We start from the raw sequence: 15419 nt of genomic DNA, 5'->3' as shown, positions 1-15419 counted from the left end.
GTTCTGGCCCCCCCTGCACCGCCCCTACATTATTCTTAGCTTTTATTTGGCCCCACCCCCAATCTATTGCTGCCTCCTGAGTCCCAGCTATCGGCTAAAGGGGAAAAAACTGTTTAAACTCTTGCCGCGGAGCTTCAAAGGGCCGCCCCTACAGCTGATCAGTGTTAAAAGAAAACAAATGAGTAGACCGGTGCCTGCAAATATAAATGGGTAGACCAGTATCTGCAAAAATAAAGGGTAGACCAGTGTCTGCAAAAATAAATGGGTAGACCGGTGCCTGCAAAAATAAATGGGTAGACCAGTGCCTCCAGAAACAAATGGGTAGACCAGTATAGCTCTGCAAGCAGTTAAAAGCCTGGTAGACCAGGACCTCTGCTAAATCCTAAAGAATTGTCACATGATCATCAAGCCATGCCCACAAAATAAGCCACACCCACAGAACTGGTAGTAAAAAAATTTAGAACCCATCCCTGGATCAGTCTAACCTTATCTTCTTAAAGGCTACATTATGCCTATGAGCTTTAATGGAATCCTCGTTTCACTATTGCTCAACTCACAAACAGATCACAAAAACATCAGTTCCTGCCATCTACTTATGAGAAGCTACTGTCTGGAGTATGTGTGATTAATCTCATGAGCTCTCTTTTCACCAGAGATTTTGGCAATCCTGGCATCTGCCCATCAATTTCAGCCATAGTGTCATCCTTACTTCTTCAGGGATGCCTTCAGTGCATCATGTCTTCACCAGAAGTCCTAATCCTTGTATTATTACCCATATTATTTCTATATTATTTTGTACTATTATATTATCATTACTATTACCATTTTTATTATATTTTATGCTTATTTATATTTACAGATTTTAGTATATGTGTTTCTATATATGCTATACATTCTGGCTGCAAATCTGCCTGTAATAAAGTTTTGATTTGAAAATGCCCTACTTAGGGAATTTCCCTGGTCTTGATTGGTCATTTTTCATGCCAGGTCTTTAGTCTAACATAGATGAAACATTCTTTGGACATTAATTTTATAACAGTATTATCTTCAAAGCCACTAAAACACCACTATAGCTGACTTCTTTCATCTTATTTTTAAATTTCTAATTTTTTAAAAAATCACAAAGTAGTTATTTTCAGGTAACTTTTTTAATGTTAGAATGTCAATACGTTTTTAAATGAATAGACTAGACTAGAGCAACTATCTGATACTGCACTAGAATTTCAGAGACAGCTCTTACCATGAGGCCAATCTGTTTAATACAATCTTCATTGTGATTTAAGGGATAAAAGCCCCATTATCTAAAAACACTGACATCTGGTAATACAAGAACCAAAGAAAAAACAGAACAAAAAAACCTCTATTAAACATAGTATCAAGAAAACAATTCACATGCCACTAACAATGAATTTCAGATATTTATGAATACAATGCACACCGAGCAGGACAAAGCAATAAATAAGCAGTAACTTCTTTTGCTGAAATTGTTCAGCATCCTATCTCTAAAAGAGCTTAGTAATGTATGGATTTCATTTTAAAAGAATTTTAGTATGCATTTATGCTAGAACTGTTGGCAGAAAAATCTGTTTATATTTTGGTCCCAGTAGTTCCATTCCAAAAGTGGCTTCACATTAGGCCATAACTCAGCCATAGCTTGCAAGAAAATGGACACTGGACTTTTTAAAAAAAAAGGTATTGGCATTCTTTAGTGATTGGTTCAGACATACAAGGCAGGAACCAATAGTTCCTAAGTCAGAAATGGCCATTATATGAACATACAACAATCCCGTGACTTTAAGACCACCAAACACTGCACCAAACATCTGTTTATTTGGAAGGATGAAAATAAATCTCAATGTAAGCCTCTGAGAATATAAAAATAGTGAGTAATAAAATGCTCACTATAAAATACTATTCATAAAAATGAATCGTAAGCAATTAACAATTGTGCATAGCTTCATCTTTATCTGCAGTAAATATTTTAATCAAGGCAAACCCCGTTCAGGAGTTTTAAGCCAATTCAAGCTAAACAGATGAGTTGAGCCAAGAAGTGTCAGAAGATCTATGATTTGCTGCCAAGCCCTTGTTGGAAAGCCTAACATTTACGAACTCAGATTTTTATTTGAAATGAAATACTGTGATGTCCTGAACATTCGAAGAAACCTTAATCTTTCCCAAGTTCCACTGAAGCAAGGTGCAAAATATGCCCCAATTGCTTACAGTATATGGAAAAGTCCTTCCAGAGTATTTTGGCAACAATAAATTAATGGCAACATTGTTAAAGAGTCAAAGAAGAAGGTTCACTTATATTTTATTCCCCAGTATATTGTTCTGAAGGCAGCTGTCTCAGCTGTCACATCATCTAGTCCTGAAACTCAGTACCTTAAATTAGAAGTGATGGAAACCAACCTTCTTTTTCTAGGGTAACAGCATAAATGTGAATTCTTAGATTATCTAGCCTCAACTGGGAAATCCATACATTGCTACATATATATGCCCACAAAAGAAACAGGAATGATTGAAAAGCTTCAAAAACAAAGTTTTAGAAAGAAGAACTGGAAAAGGAAGAACAAAAGAATAATCTTGAAGCAGAGATGCATGATATTTGGGCCGGCAACAAAGCCAACACCACCAGAACATTTTCAGCTAAAATATTAAGACAACAAAAAATGTGAGTTTTCTACCTGCTGCTGAATTTAGTTGGAATTTCCCAAACTTTCAGTTCAATTTAGTTCTACAATGTCAGTTATTATGGAAAGGAAAGTGAATATAAAGGATGAAATTTTATTCAAGTGCCTAGAATATTCCATAGGCTGCAACAAGCAGAAGATATCTCATGCCATTTCTCTTGTAAGTAAAAAAAAAAAAAAACCTATTTTAATTGAGCTGTGATTGGGGTAAAATGATTCATTGCTTATAAAATCAGAAAGCGTATTCTTGATAATACAAAGCTTTATTACAAAGTACTACAAGAATCTTTATACATGTTCTCATCTACAGGCTCAAAAGAAGATAGTCCCAAATCATTTCTGCAGAGTTACTGATCTAAAACACATACTTGGAATTTAAAGTACTGAAAGAAAATGCAATTCCAACCCAAGAATATTCCAGAATACATGTAATAACTTGGAATTTTGTGCTAAGCTATGGAATGGAAATGGAAAAGTTCTGGCTTCAATTAAATATCAATCTTTAAAATAATCTGTATCAAATATATATATGCATATTCTTTCTAGCCAGGTTTTACCTACGTAAACTAGGTTGTTCTGCCGCCCTGGTTCTGCCGCCAACCTAGTTTATGTAGGTAAAACCTGGCTAGAAAGAATATGCACATAAAAGCCTACGAAAAAGAAAAAGACATATAGATATATATATTCAATTTTTAAGCTTTTTTAGACTTCCACCAAGCATGAGAAAATGTCCCTTCATGTTTTTCACATTTATAACACACACATTAAAAGCTTTTATACACTGAAATTGCAGCTATGTCATAAATCATATCACTATTGGGTGATCCTTCCCAGAATTTCTCCCTAACAAATACAAGTCAGTAAATCTATTGGATTACTTCTTTCCCCTAAATCTGATATATGTCCAATATGCAATGTTGTCCTCTCAGTCAGAAGACAATTATAATTCAAAAATTAATAAATGAACCAAAATAGTATTTGCTAGCAGCAAATACAGACATTGTTAAAATAAAGGTGTGTCTTTTTAGTTGCATTTCTTCCATCCTATTACTTGAACTTAATTAGTCTAAATATTTAATATAGTGAAAACAAAAATGAGAAGCTAGTTCAAAATCTAGTTAGCCCTATTCTATCATCTCGGCAAAAATGTGCCTGTCGGCCTCAACTAACTTCTCACACTGCAACACTTTCTATAGCTAGAAGTTCTAGATTCATGCTGAAACAAAATTACAAGAATACCCACAAAGAACAGAAGAAAAGAAGCCTGTTAAGGCATCTGAAAGTGTTCTCCTAGAGCATCACGTTCTGCATACAGCAAGGAAGACTCAAGCTGAAAACAGACATATGGCAGATTCAGCAGGATTTGCTACAAAGACTTGTATCTTGACTCCAATTCCCTAATGCTCCCTGCAGTATAAATTGGGCACTGAATTCAGCCCAGTACTACATAGTTCCCTGCAGAAAGGGCTCACATTTTTCCACAGCTGGTTACCCAACTGTTGTCCTTATAGTGCAAGCTGTGCTTCACAGGAAAGCTTCATACTAGGCAATGCCAGACAGTAACGCAAAACCCTCTTTGAGACAGAACTGGGGGGGGGGACGTGGGAGGAGCCAAAAGATCTTTCAGAGATTGCTGAGGCCACTTCCAGCTAGGGCAGCAGCTATTCTGCAAGACCCCATGGCTGTAACTTCTACATATCCACTTCCCCCACCACTTACAGAGCTAATCACCCCCTGGAGTGTCCTGACCTTTCCTGATGTCAACATTTGTTGTATTGTCAATGTACACAAAAGAACTGCCTAGGCCTTCTCTCCAGGGGAAATGATGAAGCAGCATTACCCAGGAGGAGATCAGGCAACAGAAGCCGGTCCTGCCTATCACATAATCTTGCAGAATGCTGGAATCTTTAATTTATATGCCCTGTGCAAATGGCAGAATGTAGTAATAGAGTTTCAAAGTTCAAACTAGGCATCTGCTATCTGATCATATACCTATCAAAATCAAAATGTTTTATAGGTGGCATTTAGATCCTAAGAAATTATCGTGTATGTATCCTAATGTTCAACCAAAATGCTGGAGATGTGATTGCTTAGATGCCACATATTATCATATGTGGTGGACTTGTAAGAAAGTGAAGGCTTTTTGGATAAAAATTTGGTGGGTTATGCAAAATGTTTTGAAGAAAAAACTTCAGTTTTCTCCACAACTGTTTTTATTGGGTATAGTTAAGGGTTTTACATTGGGTGAAACAAAGCTGATATTGCATATGGTGACAGCAGCGAGATTATTGATAGGTCAATATTGGAAAAATGATGCTATGCCCACTATTGAAGAATGGACTTTGAAGATGGCCAGTTTTGCAGAGATGGCGAAGATTTCAGCATATCTAAAAGACCGAACTCAAGAGACTTATGTATGGGAGTGGAAAAAGTGGATAGATTATGTGCAGAATAAATATCAAACCAGGAAATATCAGATAGCTTTTAGCTGAATGTATTATGTAGGGATAGATTAATTGAGTTTTATGAAGGTATAAATAGTATACAGGGGGTGGAGGGGTTTAAGTTTCATAAAATGTATTTTTGATTAGGATTTTATCTTGTGGAAGTCTTGGGGGGAAAAGGGGAGGGTTAGGGAAGGTCTGGGAGGGGAAACTGGGGAGAAAATGTATTTGTAAAACTTTTCAAATAAAAAAAAAATCAAAAGGGAATCAAACTAGGTGTTTCTAACCACAGTTTGTAACTTGCTGAAAAGACAATACTTGAAAACAAAAAGAATCCAACTAGTGAACTCCTACCTAAGGCCTGAACAATACAATAAACCAATGTAGGGTATTGTACAACAGAAAGTAGCTACTTTAATGCTGCTGGGAATACAATGAGTATTAAAGGCAGATAGATTAAAGTATCTTGAATTAAATCTGCCTAAATAGTTCAGGTAGAATGCAGAATATTTTTCAAAGCTAACCAAGACATGAAATGGGTTTTCTTTAAATGAAAGACCAATTTCTATCTGCATTTAACCTTAGAATAAGTCTTCAGTGTGCTTCCTGAACCTTTTTTTAAAAAAAAGAAAAATGTACCTCAACTTTGCAAATTATACATTAGTTTGTCCTAAATATGGGAAAAGGATATCCTTGAGCCCTCAGAAATGTATTAAAGCACTCCATCTCCACTTCCATTCAGACATTAACATTCATTAATCATTCTATATTTATGACAGTCATAAAACCTAATAATTTGTTTTATAATTCAAAGACTGGGATTCTCATTTTAATTCTATATCCATTCAATGCCCTGTTTTTATTAGTCCCCATTCCTATTCTTTTCTACTTGGAGCATAATCACAGAACCTGCTTATATTTGTAAACACAGAATTTCCCACTTTCTTCTTAATACTCATTTTATAACCTAGTCATCACAGCATATTGTATATAGGCATCTATTTTCACTTGGATGCTATAAAAATTAGTTAAGTGGTATAAAGTAGTTATGATTAGAATGGGTTCTTCAATTAATTTCATGTCAGTCATGAATTCAGTAGGTAATTCTAAATAAGCCATTCTAGGGAATGTCTGCCTTATAGGATTATTTTTCTGAACATTTGGAAAATCAATAAAACATTAATTACAATTTTTGCTTTTATATTTTTTTCAAGAAAAGCATCACAGAGAAATGTAGATAAGATCATATTACAGATGACAGTTGCTCCAGACTAGGTGCCAAGGCCTGGTGGCTCAGCAGACTGATAGCATTGTGATTAACACCAGCTGTCTGCAATTACTTTAAGTTTGAATCTCACCAGGCTCAAGGTTGACTCAGCCTTCCATCCTTTCTAAGGTAGGTAAATTGAGGACCCAGTTTGTGGGGGCAATAAGCTGACTTTGTATAAATATACAAAAGTATGAAGGCTATTGCTTAACGCATTGTAAGCCGCCCTGAGTCTCCGGAGAAGGGTGGCATATAAATCAAATTAAAAAGAAAAAAAAAGACTAATCTATTTGACAGTGACACTGTATACAGGTAGTCCTCACTTACAAGCACAACTGAACCCAAAATTTCTGTAGCTGAGACCGTTAATTTTGCCCCATTTTACAACCTTTCTTGTCACAGTTGTTAAGTGAATCACTGCATTTATTAAATTAGTAACAGGGTTGTTAAGTGAATCTGGCTTACCCATTGACTTTGTCAAAAAATCGCAAAAAGGGATCACATGACCCCAGGACACTGTAACCATTGTAAATATGAACCAGTTGCCCAGGATCCAAATTTTGATTACATGACCAGGGGAAAATGGTTGCAATGGTTGTGTGAAAAATGGTCATGTCACTTTTTTCAGTGACATTAACTTTGATGTTCACTAAATGAACTGTTGTAAGTCAAGGACTACCTGTAGTTTTTACTGAATCAGGATCATGAAACTGCCTTTCAGAAAGATCAAATAGTGTAGAATTGTCTACATTTTCCCCATCTACTGACGAGTAACTTCAAATTTCTGAAGTGAAACCATGCTCTCTTCACTCTAACAGTGACTGGTAGTAATGTACAGAGCAAAAACAGGAACTTTAAGAGATATAACATCAGAGTAGAGATAAATGTAACATTTGGGTCTTTTATCAAATCTTTCCATTCTCTTGAAGAAATCATGCTGGAATGCTTCATTATTTCCACAACTAGTACAACAGTTACCACAACTAGCTACATGAGTTTCACATATAAAAATAAGAAACTGCAGTTTTAAGGCCAGTATTTTTTTTTCTATTATGACTTTCACAGTATAACCTCAATAAATTCAATTATTAATAGTGTTAATGTAAACAAAACACGGTGAACGATAAATACAGCAAAAAGCATCCCTAAGAACTTTTCAAATGTCTGTATCAGTTACTGCCCGGAACCAGAGTGAAAGACACACCCATGTTCAAGTTGATGTCACCAAAACGGCATCACACTTCACTATTAGTGAAATGACTATGAATTAGAAAAAAATGCATGGGACAGATACAGGTAAAACCATACAAGAAAGATAAAGCAGCAACAAAAGAACCATGTCTGAGAGAAAAATTCACCTCCCAGATTTCTAAATCTTTCTAAATACCTGTGTTTTCTACAACCAGAGGAATTGTATACCTGAAACTCTTGAAGAACAAAGAGTTTGCTGACCCATGCTGGGCTCAAAGGAGTGGACAGGATCTATTCTAGGAATATAGACAGGACAAAGAATCACTTCTCTAAGGCGGCAGCAGCAACAGAATAATTTTCTTTCCCTGTCAGATTCATCCTGAAATTACTTACTGGGAAGTGATAAACAGGAAGGATCGAAAATTTTAACAAAAAAAAAAAAAAATCAAGACAGCCGCTTATTCAAAGTGGAACACAATCCAGTGGATTTTAGGGATCACACTACTGTAAAGAAAATGCAGAAGAGGACCATGCCAGGGATTGGTAAGTTATCCTGAAGATGATGAAGATGGAGCAGCAGGCCTGCTGACTAGGGGAAGGGCAGGTCTACAGTAACTGGAGAAAAACCCGCTTGTGGCAGAAAACCCAGGGGAGAATATCCGAAACTCTCCTCCATCCCAGCCGAGGGGTCACAGCACCCCCCCAAACCGCACCCGGCAAGTGTAATTCAGCCCCCCCTTCCCCTGCGCCGCCCCCCCCCCCCAACCTGGGAGCGCTGCTCTCACCTTCTCCACGTTGTCCACGTTGAATTCCAGATTTTGCTGGAGGTGGAAAGCCGGGTCCCCTCGGCGCTCCATGGTGCCTCCCTCCCACCCACCCACCCCCCAAACCCGGAGCCTTGGTCCTCTTCCTCGCCCTGGGCTCTCAGCTAGAGCGGGGCAGCGGCATCGTGAGGAAGAGGATGGCGGGAGGCGGAGGCAGGAAAGGGGCGCCTATGCAGGGCGGGCGGGCGGTCTGTACTCTTTCAGAGGGGCGGGCGACCCTTCGCCTGTCTCCGCAGAGAGGTTGGGCGCATGGCTCAGCCTGGAGATTCCTCCCCAATGAGTCCCCGGGGTGTGGGGGGGGGAGTTGGGGTGTGGGGGGGGCGTCTATCGGCTTGTCTGCAATAGGAGGAGGGGCAAGGCTGTGCTGTCTCCGGCGGGGCCAAGGGAGTGAATGGGCAGGTTTTTATACCTGCCTCTCCTCAATTAGGGGAAAGGGAGGAGATCTCCCTCACCAGGTGAGTGAAACGCGCCCGCCTTCGGACGAATGAGAGGGAAAGCGATAACAAATCCCTAATTTGCTCGAGGGAGGGAAAGGATCCTTCGGTCCGCCTGCCCTTTAATGGCGGAGGGAGTACCGGTCCATCTCACAGCTGAAGGATAGGCGTCTTGCCTGCCTGCCTCCGCCTCCTCCTGGCTCGCCGACCCCTCCACTCTGCAGTCGGCGAGTCGGTCTCCCTGGCTGAGGCGGTAACCACCGCCGCCACCTCCCCTGTCGCGCAGCCCGACTAGCTGTTGACTGACAGTTGGGCCGGGCGATCCAAATGGAGAAGGAGAATGGGGTCCTGGCGCGCTACAGGGTGGTCCACATCAAACGCCGTCTGCCGGGTAGTTAGTCAATCGCCCTTCCATTCAGGCAACAAGGACACCCTTGCCGGTCTGCGGAGGACCAGCCTCCTTGCGTTGGATCACGGGAATTGTAGTTCTAAGTCTGATCGGCGCGATAACGAATAGGGCAAGGGCAATAATTGATGGGAGTTGTAGTTTCAGGCAGACCGTGTTTCTCTTCCACCCACTCTCTGGGGGATAAAATGGCGTTTGATACAATGATGTGATGAGCCGTGGACCTTTAATAACTACTAGGGGGGATGTTTGGACAAAAGTCCTGGATTGTCGTCACACGTTTTTATTTTAATATGTATTAACGTTATACGTTTATTGTTTCCCCTCTCAACGTCTTCGTTGCTTTCTAGTTCTATTTTTCGGTCTTGCCGTTTTATCGTTACCGTATTTGGTTCCTTTGAAGAAGAAGCAGGATTAAAAAGATGGATCATTGAATAAAGCAATCCAAAGTTTTCTACCCGAGGTACAAATGGCCAGGATCAAATTATCACATTTTGGTCCCATTACGTCGTGTTTCTCTGAAAAAGGCTCTAATATGAATAGGAAAGGTGGAAAGAAAGAGAAGAACAGGGCGAACCAGCAGCAAGGTGAATGGACACAGTTATGGTAGCAGTTGCTGGAAAACCTGAAGGAGCATGTTAGGCGCATCATCATAAAGAACATCTCTCTATACTGTTGCTAAGAGTTGACACCAACTTGATGGCATATAATCAGCCATCAATCATTTTATTCCCTGGTTTCTTTTGCTGTTCTGATGTAGCTTGTAACAGCAATGAAGTACTTATTTTAACAAATGCAGGGTTAGCCCAGTCATTTTTTTTTTTTATTATTATTATTATTATTATTATTATTATTATTATTATTATTATTAATTCAATTTGTATGCAGCCCCTTTCCCAAGACTCAGGGCGGCTCACAATGCATTTAAAATCATCATAAAAACATTTAAGAATTAAAAACATTAAAACTCATTCACACCATTCATGGCCGGGTCTCGCCGGATTGCAAGAGTGAGATCAAGGGCCCCAGGCTTTCCACGCTAGATAGGTTGGATGAGTAGGGGACTGCCTCTAGCTGCAGGAGCAAAGTTGGCCAGGCTTCCAAATGTTCTGAATTCCCTGAACAAGGCTGTTGTCTCCTGTGTGAGGTAGACATTGAAACAGCTCTGCCAGCTTTTGCATGTGGTTGGCTGTTTGCCTCAGACAGCAAAATATATAAAGCTGCTCTGCTGAATTCCACACAGTAGCTCAGAGATGCTTAAAGGAGCTCTCCAAATGTGTGCATCCTAAAGTTCCAGTTTCACATGCATTGGGTGAGCACCCCCAACTTCCAAAAGCTTTTAATCAGTTGCAGATTTCCAAGTGGCAGAAGATGTAAGTTACACAATAGCAAAGCAATCATTTAAATTTTACTTACTTTTTGTCTGATTTGACTAGGGAATATAGTAAAACAAAAATTAGTTTTTATTCTGATCCCATCCAGTGCAGTTTTAGGATGAAATATTGGCACCATCAAAAGCCAAGTAGGACCCCTGTCCCAGAAAAAAATTGCACCCCTTAGCTAAACTAGACTCCATAAATAATTGGTTTTATATAGTGTTTCTAATCTGCTCTCAAGAGTTTTTGAACTACCGCATCCATCATGACAAATCATGATGGAAATTGTAGTCCAGTTTAAGATATAAATGACAGAGTTATAAGCCTTCTGATTGGTTAAGCAAGTTATGTCAGTTATCCATTTAGACCAGTGATGGCAAATCTTTTGGATACTGAGTGCCCAAACTGTGCACGTGCATGCCCAAACTGAAATGTGTGTGCACACGCACAAATGTGTGCGCCAACATGCGCGCATGCACGCACCAACATGCACACAGGCGCAACAGAGACCTGAAGACCAGCTGGCTGGCGGGAGGTAGGGCATCCCAACACCAGCAGCGCAGCAAGAGATAAGATCTTTTTCTTTCATGGGCTTCTGTTTCGTCGTTTGGAGGAAAACAGAAGCTCATGAAAGAAACGCCACAGAGATATGACCTGGGGCGATGGCACGAGTGCCAGAAGAGGGGGCTCTGCATGCCACATTTGGCACACGTGCCATAGGTTTGCCATCATGGATTTAGACTGTTCTCATATTTTTCTTTTATTTTATAATGAAAAAGGAAGAAAGAGCAAATGTAAAGGAGTGCAATTTCTTTTTGTTCCCTACCTTTAATTTATATAGAAGGCACAAGGACTGCATTTCTCCTTGTATTATATTCATCTGCAAATAAAACCACCTCTCTATAAGCCAATGGAATTGTTCTGGCTTTTTTTTTTTCATCCCTTCAGAAGCATGGAAAAAATAGCACTACAATAAAAAATTACAAGTACATTTCTTGTTGCAGGGTGTGATTAATATATATCCTGGGAGTGAAATTATTGTATATCATTGGTCAGCTAATATGACAGAATATCTTTTGCAGTGATGGCTTGATTTGGTTCTTTTAAGGGGTAGGACATTGTAGAGATTATAAATATAATATATGTCAATATAATTACAGATAGTCCTTGACTTACAACCATTCCTTTAACAATCATTCAGTGTTACTATGGCACAGAAAAAAGTGATGTACCATCAGTTTTCACATTTTTGACCAACTCAGCATCCCCAGTCATGTCCCAATAATCACATAGGCAAAATTTGGGTGTTTGGCACCTGGCATGTATTTACAATGGTTGCAATTCCTGGGGTCATGTGATTGCCAGTTATGACTTTCCCAGCTGGCTTCCAACAAAGTTGGGAGAAGGTGGATTTGCTTGATTACTGCACAATTTACTTAACAACTGCAGCGATTTGTTTAACAACCATGGCAAAAAATCAGTTAAAGCTCACGTAACCATTACCTTGCTTAGCAATGGAAATTCTGGTCCTAATTGTTGTAAGTCAAGGAGTACTTGTACAGATACAGGAAAAAAGTTATTATGATTATTATTTCAGTTTTTATGACAACTTTTAAACATTTAAAGCATAGTCGAACCAATTGATTAAACCAAACAAGGTATTTTTATGTGCGTGGGCATAAAGCAGCGGTTCTCAACCTGGGGGTCGCGACCTCTTTGGGGGTTGAACGGCCATTTCACAGGGGTCACCAAAGCCCTCTCTTGCCCCCCCCCACGCCTTCACTCACCCTCACCCTCTGCCTCTGTTGGATTGCCGGTTGCCGGTCGCTTACCCTGCCCACTCCCAATCTATTGCTGCCTCCTGAGTCCCAGCTGATGGCTAGAGGGAAAAAAACTGTTTAAATTCTTGCCGCAGGGCTTCCAAGGGCCGCCCTACAGCTGATCAGTGTTAAAAGAAAACAAATGAGTAGACCGGTGCCTGCAAAAATAGAAAAAACAGCCCCTTTCAGCTTCAGCATAGATTAATTACCATAAGTTGATTTGATCAGCCTCCCAACTCTCAGCTGATTTGCTCTCAGCTGTTTTGCAGAGGGCTCTGTTGCTAGCTAGCTGCAAAGAGGTAAATTGCTGGAGATTTTTTTCCCCCTAGCTATGCTGAAAAAGCGAAACTGAAAGTAAAGCAGGGTCTTTGCTGCAATGTGGCAAAATGAGGCAGAGAGAGATTTCTTTTTCTTTTTCCTCACCAAAAAAGGTAGGTGCAAAACTGCAAACAATGGGAAATTTAGGGCAAAAGAGGAGGTTCAAGATTTTAAAGCAGAAAAGAAAAAAAGCTCTATTTAACTAGGGAATTGTAATAATTGAGATACTATTAATTGTATATTGTGTTGAAAGCAGAAATGATTAAGTTGTGGTTTGGAGGAATATATGGGGGAAATTATTTTATTTATTTTTATTTATTTATTTTCAATTTATATACCGCCCTTCTCCCTGAGGACTCAGGGCGGTGCACAGCCAGAATTAAAAACATGAAATACAAATATTAAAAACAATTAAAATCTATATAAATTTGGCCCAAAATTTAAAAAACCACAAACCAATTAAACATTTAAAAATTTTAAAAAATTTCTTCCTAAGCCAGCCCGGCTTGCTGGAAAAAGTGGGTTTTAAGGGCATGGCGGAAGGCACTGAGGTCTTGGATTCTCCTTATCTCTGGGGGCAGCTGATTCCAGAGGGTAGGTGCCCCCACAGAGAAGGCTCTCCCCCTGGGGGTCACCAGCCTACATTGTTTGGCTGATGGCACCCTGAGGAGGCCCTCTCTGTGGGAGCGCACGGGTCGCTGGGAGGTCGTCGGTAGCAGCAGGCGGTCTCCAAGATAGCTAGGCCCTATGCCATGGAGCGCTTTAAAGGTGATAACCAACACCTTGAAGCGCACCCGGAAGACCACCGGGAGCCAGTGCAGCTCGCACAGGAGCGGTGTTACATGGGAGCGCCATGCTGCTCCCATCACTACCCGCGCTGCTGCGTTCTGGACCAGCTGGAGCCTCTGGGTGCCCCTCAAGGGGAGCCCCATGTAGAGAGCATTGCAGTAGTCAAGGCAAGAGGTGACGAGGGCGTGAGTGACTGTGCACAGGGAATCCCGATCAAGAAAGGGCCGCAACTGGCGAATCAGGCGAACCTGATAAAAGGTCCTCCTGGTTACAGCCGTCAGATGTTCCTCCAAGGACAGCTGCATATCCAGGAGGACTCCCAGATTGCGAGCCCTTTCTGTGGGGGCCAAGGACTCGCCCCCAATAGTCAGTGATGGAGTCAACTGACTATATCAGGATGCCGGGAGCCACAGCCACTCAGTCTTGGAAGGGTTGAGCTTGAGCCTGTTCCTCCCCATCCAGATCCGCACAGCCTCCAGGCACTGGGCCATCACTTCAAGGGCATCGTTGGGGTGGCCTGGTTTGGTTTGGTTTATTTGGTTTATTATTATTGGTAAATATAATTAATTGATTTGTAAGAAATTGGATTGCATGGAAATAATTGGAATATTCATGTTCATATTGATTAATATACAAAAAAGATAGTTATATAACTAATTGATTTATATTAAAATGTTGAATTTGTATTAAACAACTGTATTACATAATTACATAATTAACCAATGTGAGGATGGATATAAAAATAGATGACAATGGGAAGGGGTATAATATAGAATAGAAGGGAAAAATTGAATTTGATTAAGATTAGAGATGAGGATGAAGGGTAATATTGGCTTTTTAAAAAAATAGATGAATAAATATGGCAAAAAGGAAATATAGAAATTGTAAATTTAATTGAAATGACTAAACACAGTTTAAATTTGTGAACCAGCCAAATACTCTGTTCAAAGAAAATACATTGTATGTTTGTATGTTTCTAATTATTGCAATTTATTCATATTTGTTCTCTTTTATTCTTTAAAGTTTAACAATTCATTCTTTATCTTAATATCTTTATATTTGTTTGGGGTTGGCTTTCTTCCCTTTCATCTTTTTTATTGTACAGCAATCTTTCTCCTCAAACCTACCACCTCTCTCTTTTCTTTCCTTCTTACTTTCTGTTCCCCCCCTCTTCTTCTCCTCCCTACTTCCTCTTCCTTTCTCCTTCTCCTCCTCCCTCTCTTACCCTCACTCCTACTATAATTTCCCTTCCCTTCCTTCATCCCTCTCTAATGCTGTATCCTTTTATGCATATGGACTACTCAGAGGGCTGAAAAAGTTATTTTTGACTGGTCCTCGCACTTTTGACCAGTCCTTGAACTTACGACTGTCCTTACATTTTACGTTTTTGCCCTATCTTGTCACCACGGTGAAGAGAAGCAGTTGTGAAATGAGTGACACGGTTGTTAAGAATGCTACAATGGGCATAAATGATGACCAGTCATAAGTGCGAAGACCGGTCAAAAGTGCAAGGACCTGTCAGAAATCACTTTTTTCAGTCCTCTGGGTAGTCCTTTTGTGCACATGGACTACTCAGAGGGCTGAAAAAGTTATTTTTGATTGGTCCTCGCACTTTTGAGCAGTCCTCGAATTTATGACTGTCCTCACATTTTACGTTTTTTGCCCTATCTTATCACCATGTGAAGAGAAGCAGTTGTGAAATGAGTGACATGGTTGTTAAGAATGCTGCACGGGCATAAATGTGAGGATGGTCATAAGTGTGAGGACCAGTCAAAAGTGCGAGGACCTGTCAGAAATGACTTTTTTCAGCCCTCTGAGTAGTCTGTATACATATAGCCACGGCCACCTGGTCACATGACC

The 15419-nt window shown here is 40.0% G+C and overlaps 1 protein-coding gene across 2 annotated transcripts in view; it reads right to left on the bottom strand.

Moving 5' to 3' along the window:
* The window catches only part of IPO13 (importin 13), a 52844-nt gene extending 43550 nt beyond the window's left edge, over window positions 1-9294 (bottom strand). The window contains exon 1 of one of the 2 annotated variants that reach the window (XM_034414884.3): window positions 8378-9294. In XM_034414884.3, coding sequence (XP_034270775.1) covers window positions 8378-8449 — 72 coding nt within the window. In that variant the 5' untranslated portion in view covers window positions 8450-9294. The remainder of the gene's footprint in view (window positions 1-8377) is intronic. The other variant, XM_087889644.1, reaches the window with a different exon arrangement.
* Between the last annotated feature and the right edge of the window lie 6125 nt (window positions 9295-15419).

This window comes from Pantherophis guttatus, chromosome 3 (assembly GCF_059756535.1).
Source record: "Pantherophis guttatus breed Tessera chromosome 3, ASM5975653v1, whole genome shotgun sequence".
Lineage (NCBI taxonomy): Eukaryota > Metazoa > Chordata > Lepidosauria > Squamata > Colubridae > Pantherophis > Pantherophis guttatus.
Note: the sequence above shows the minus strand (reverse complement) of the source record. Positions and strands in the feature narration are given on the sequence as shown.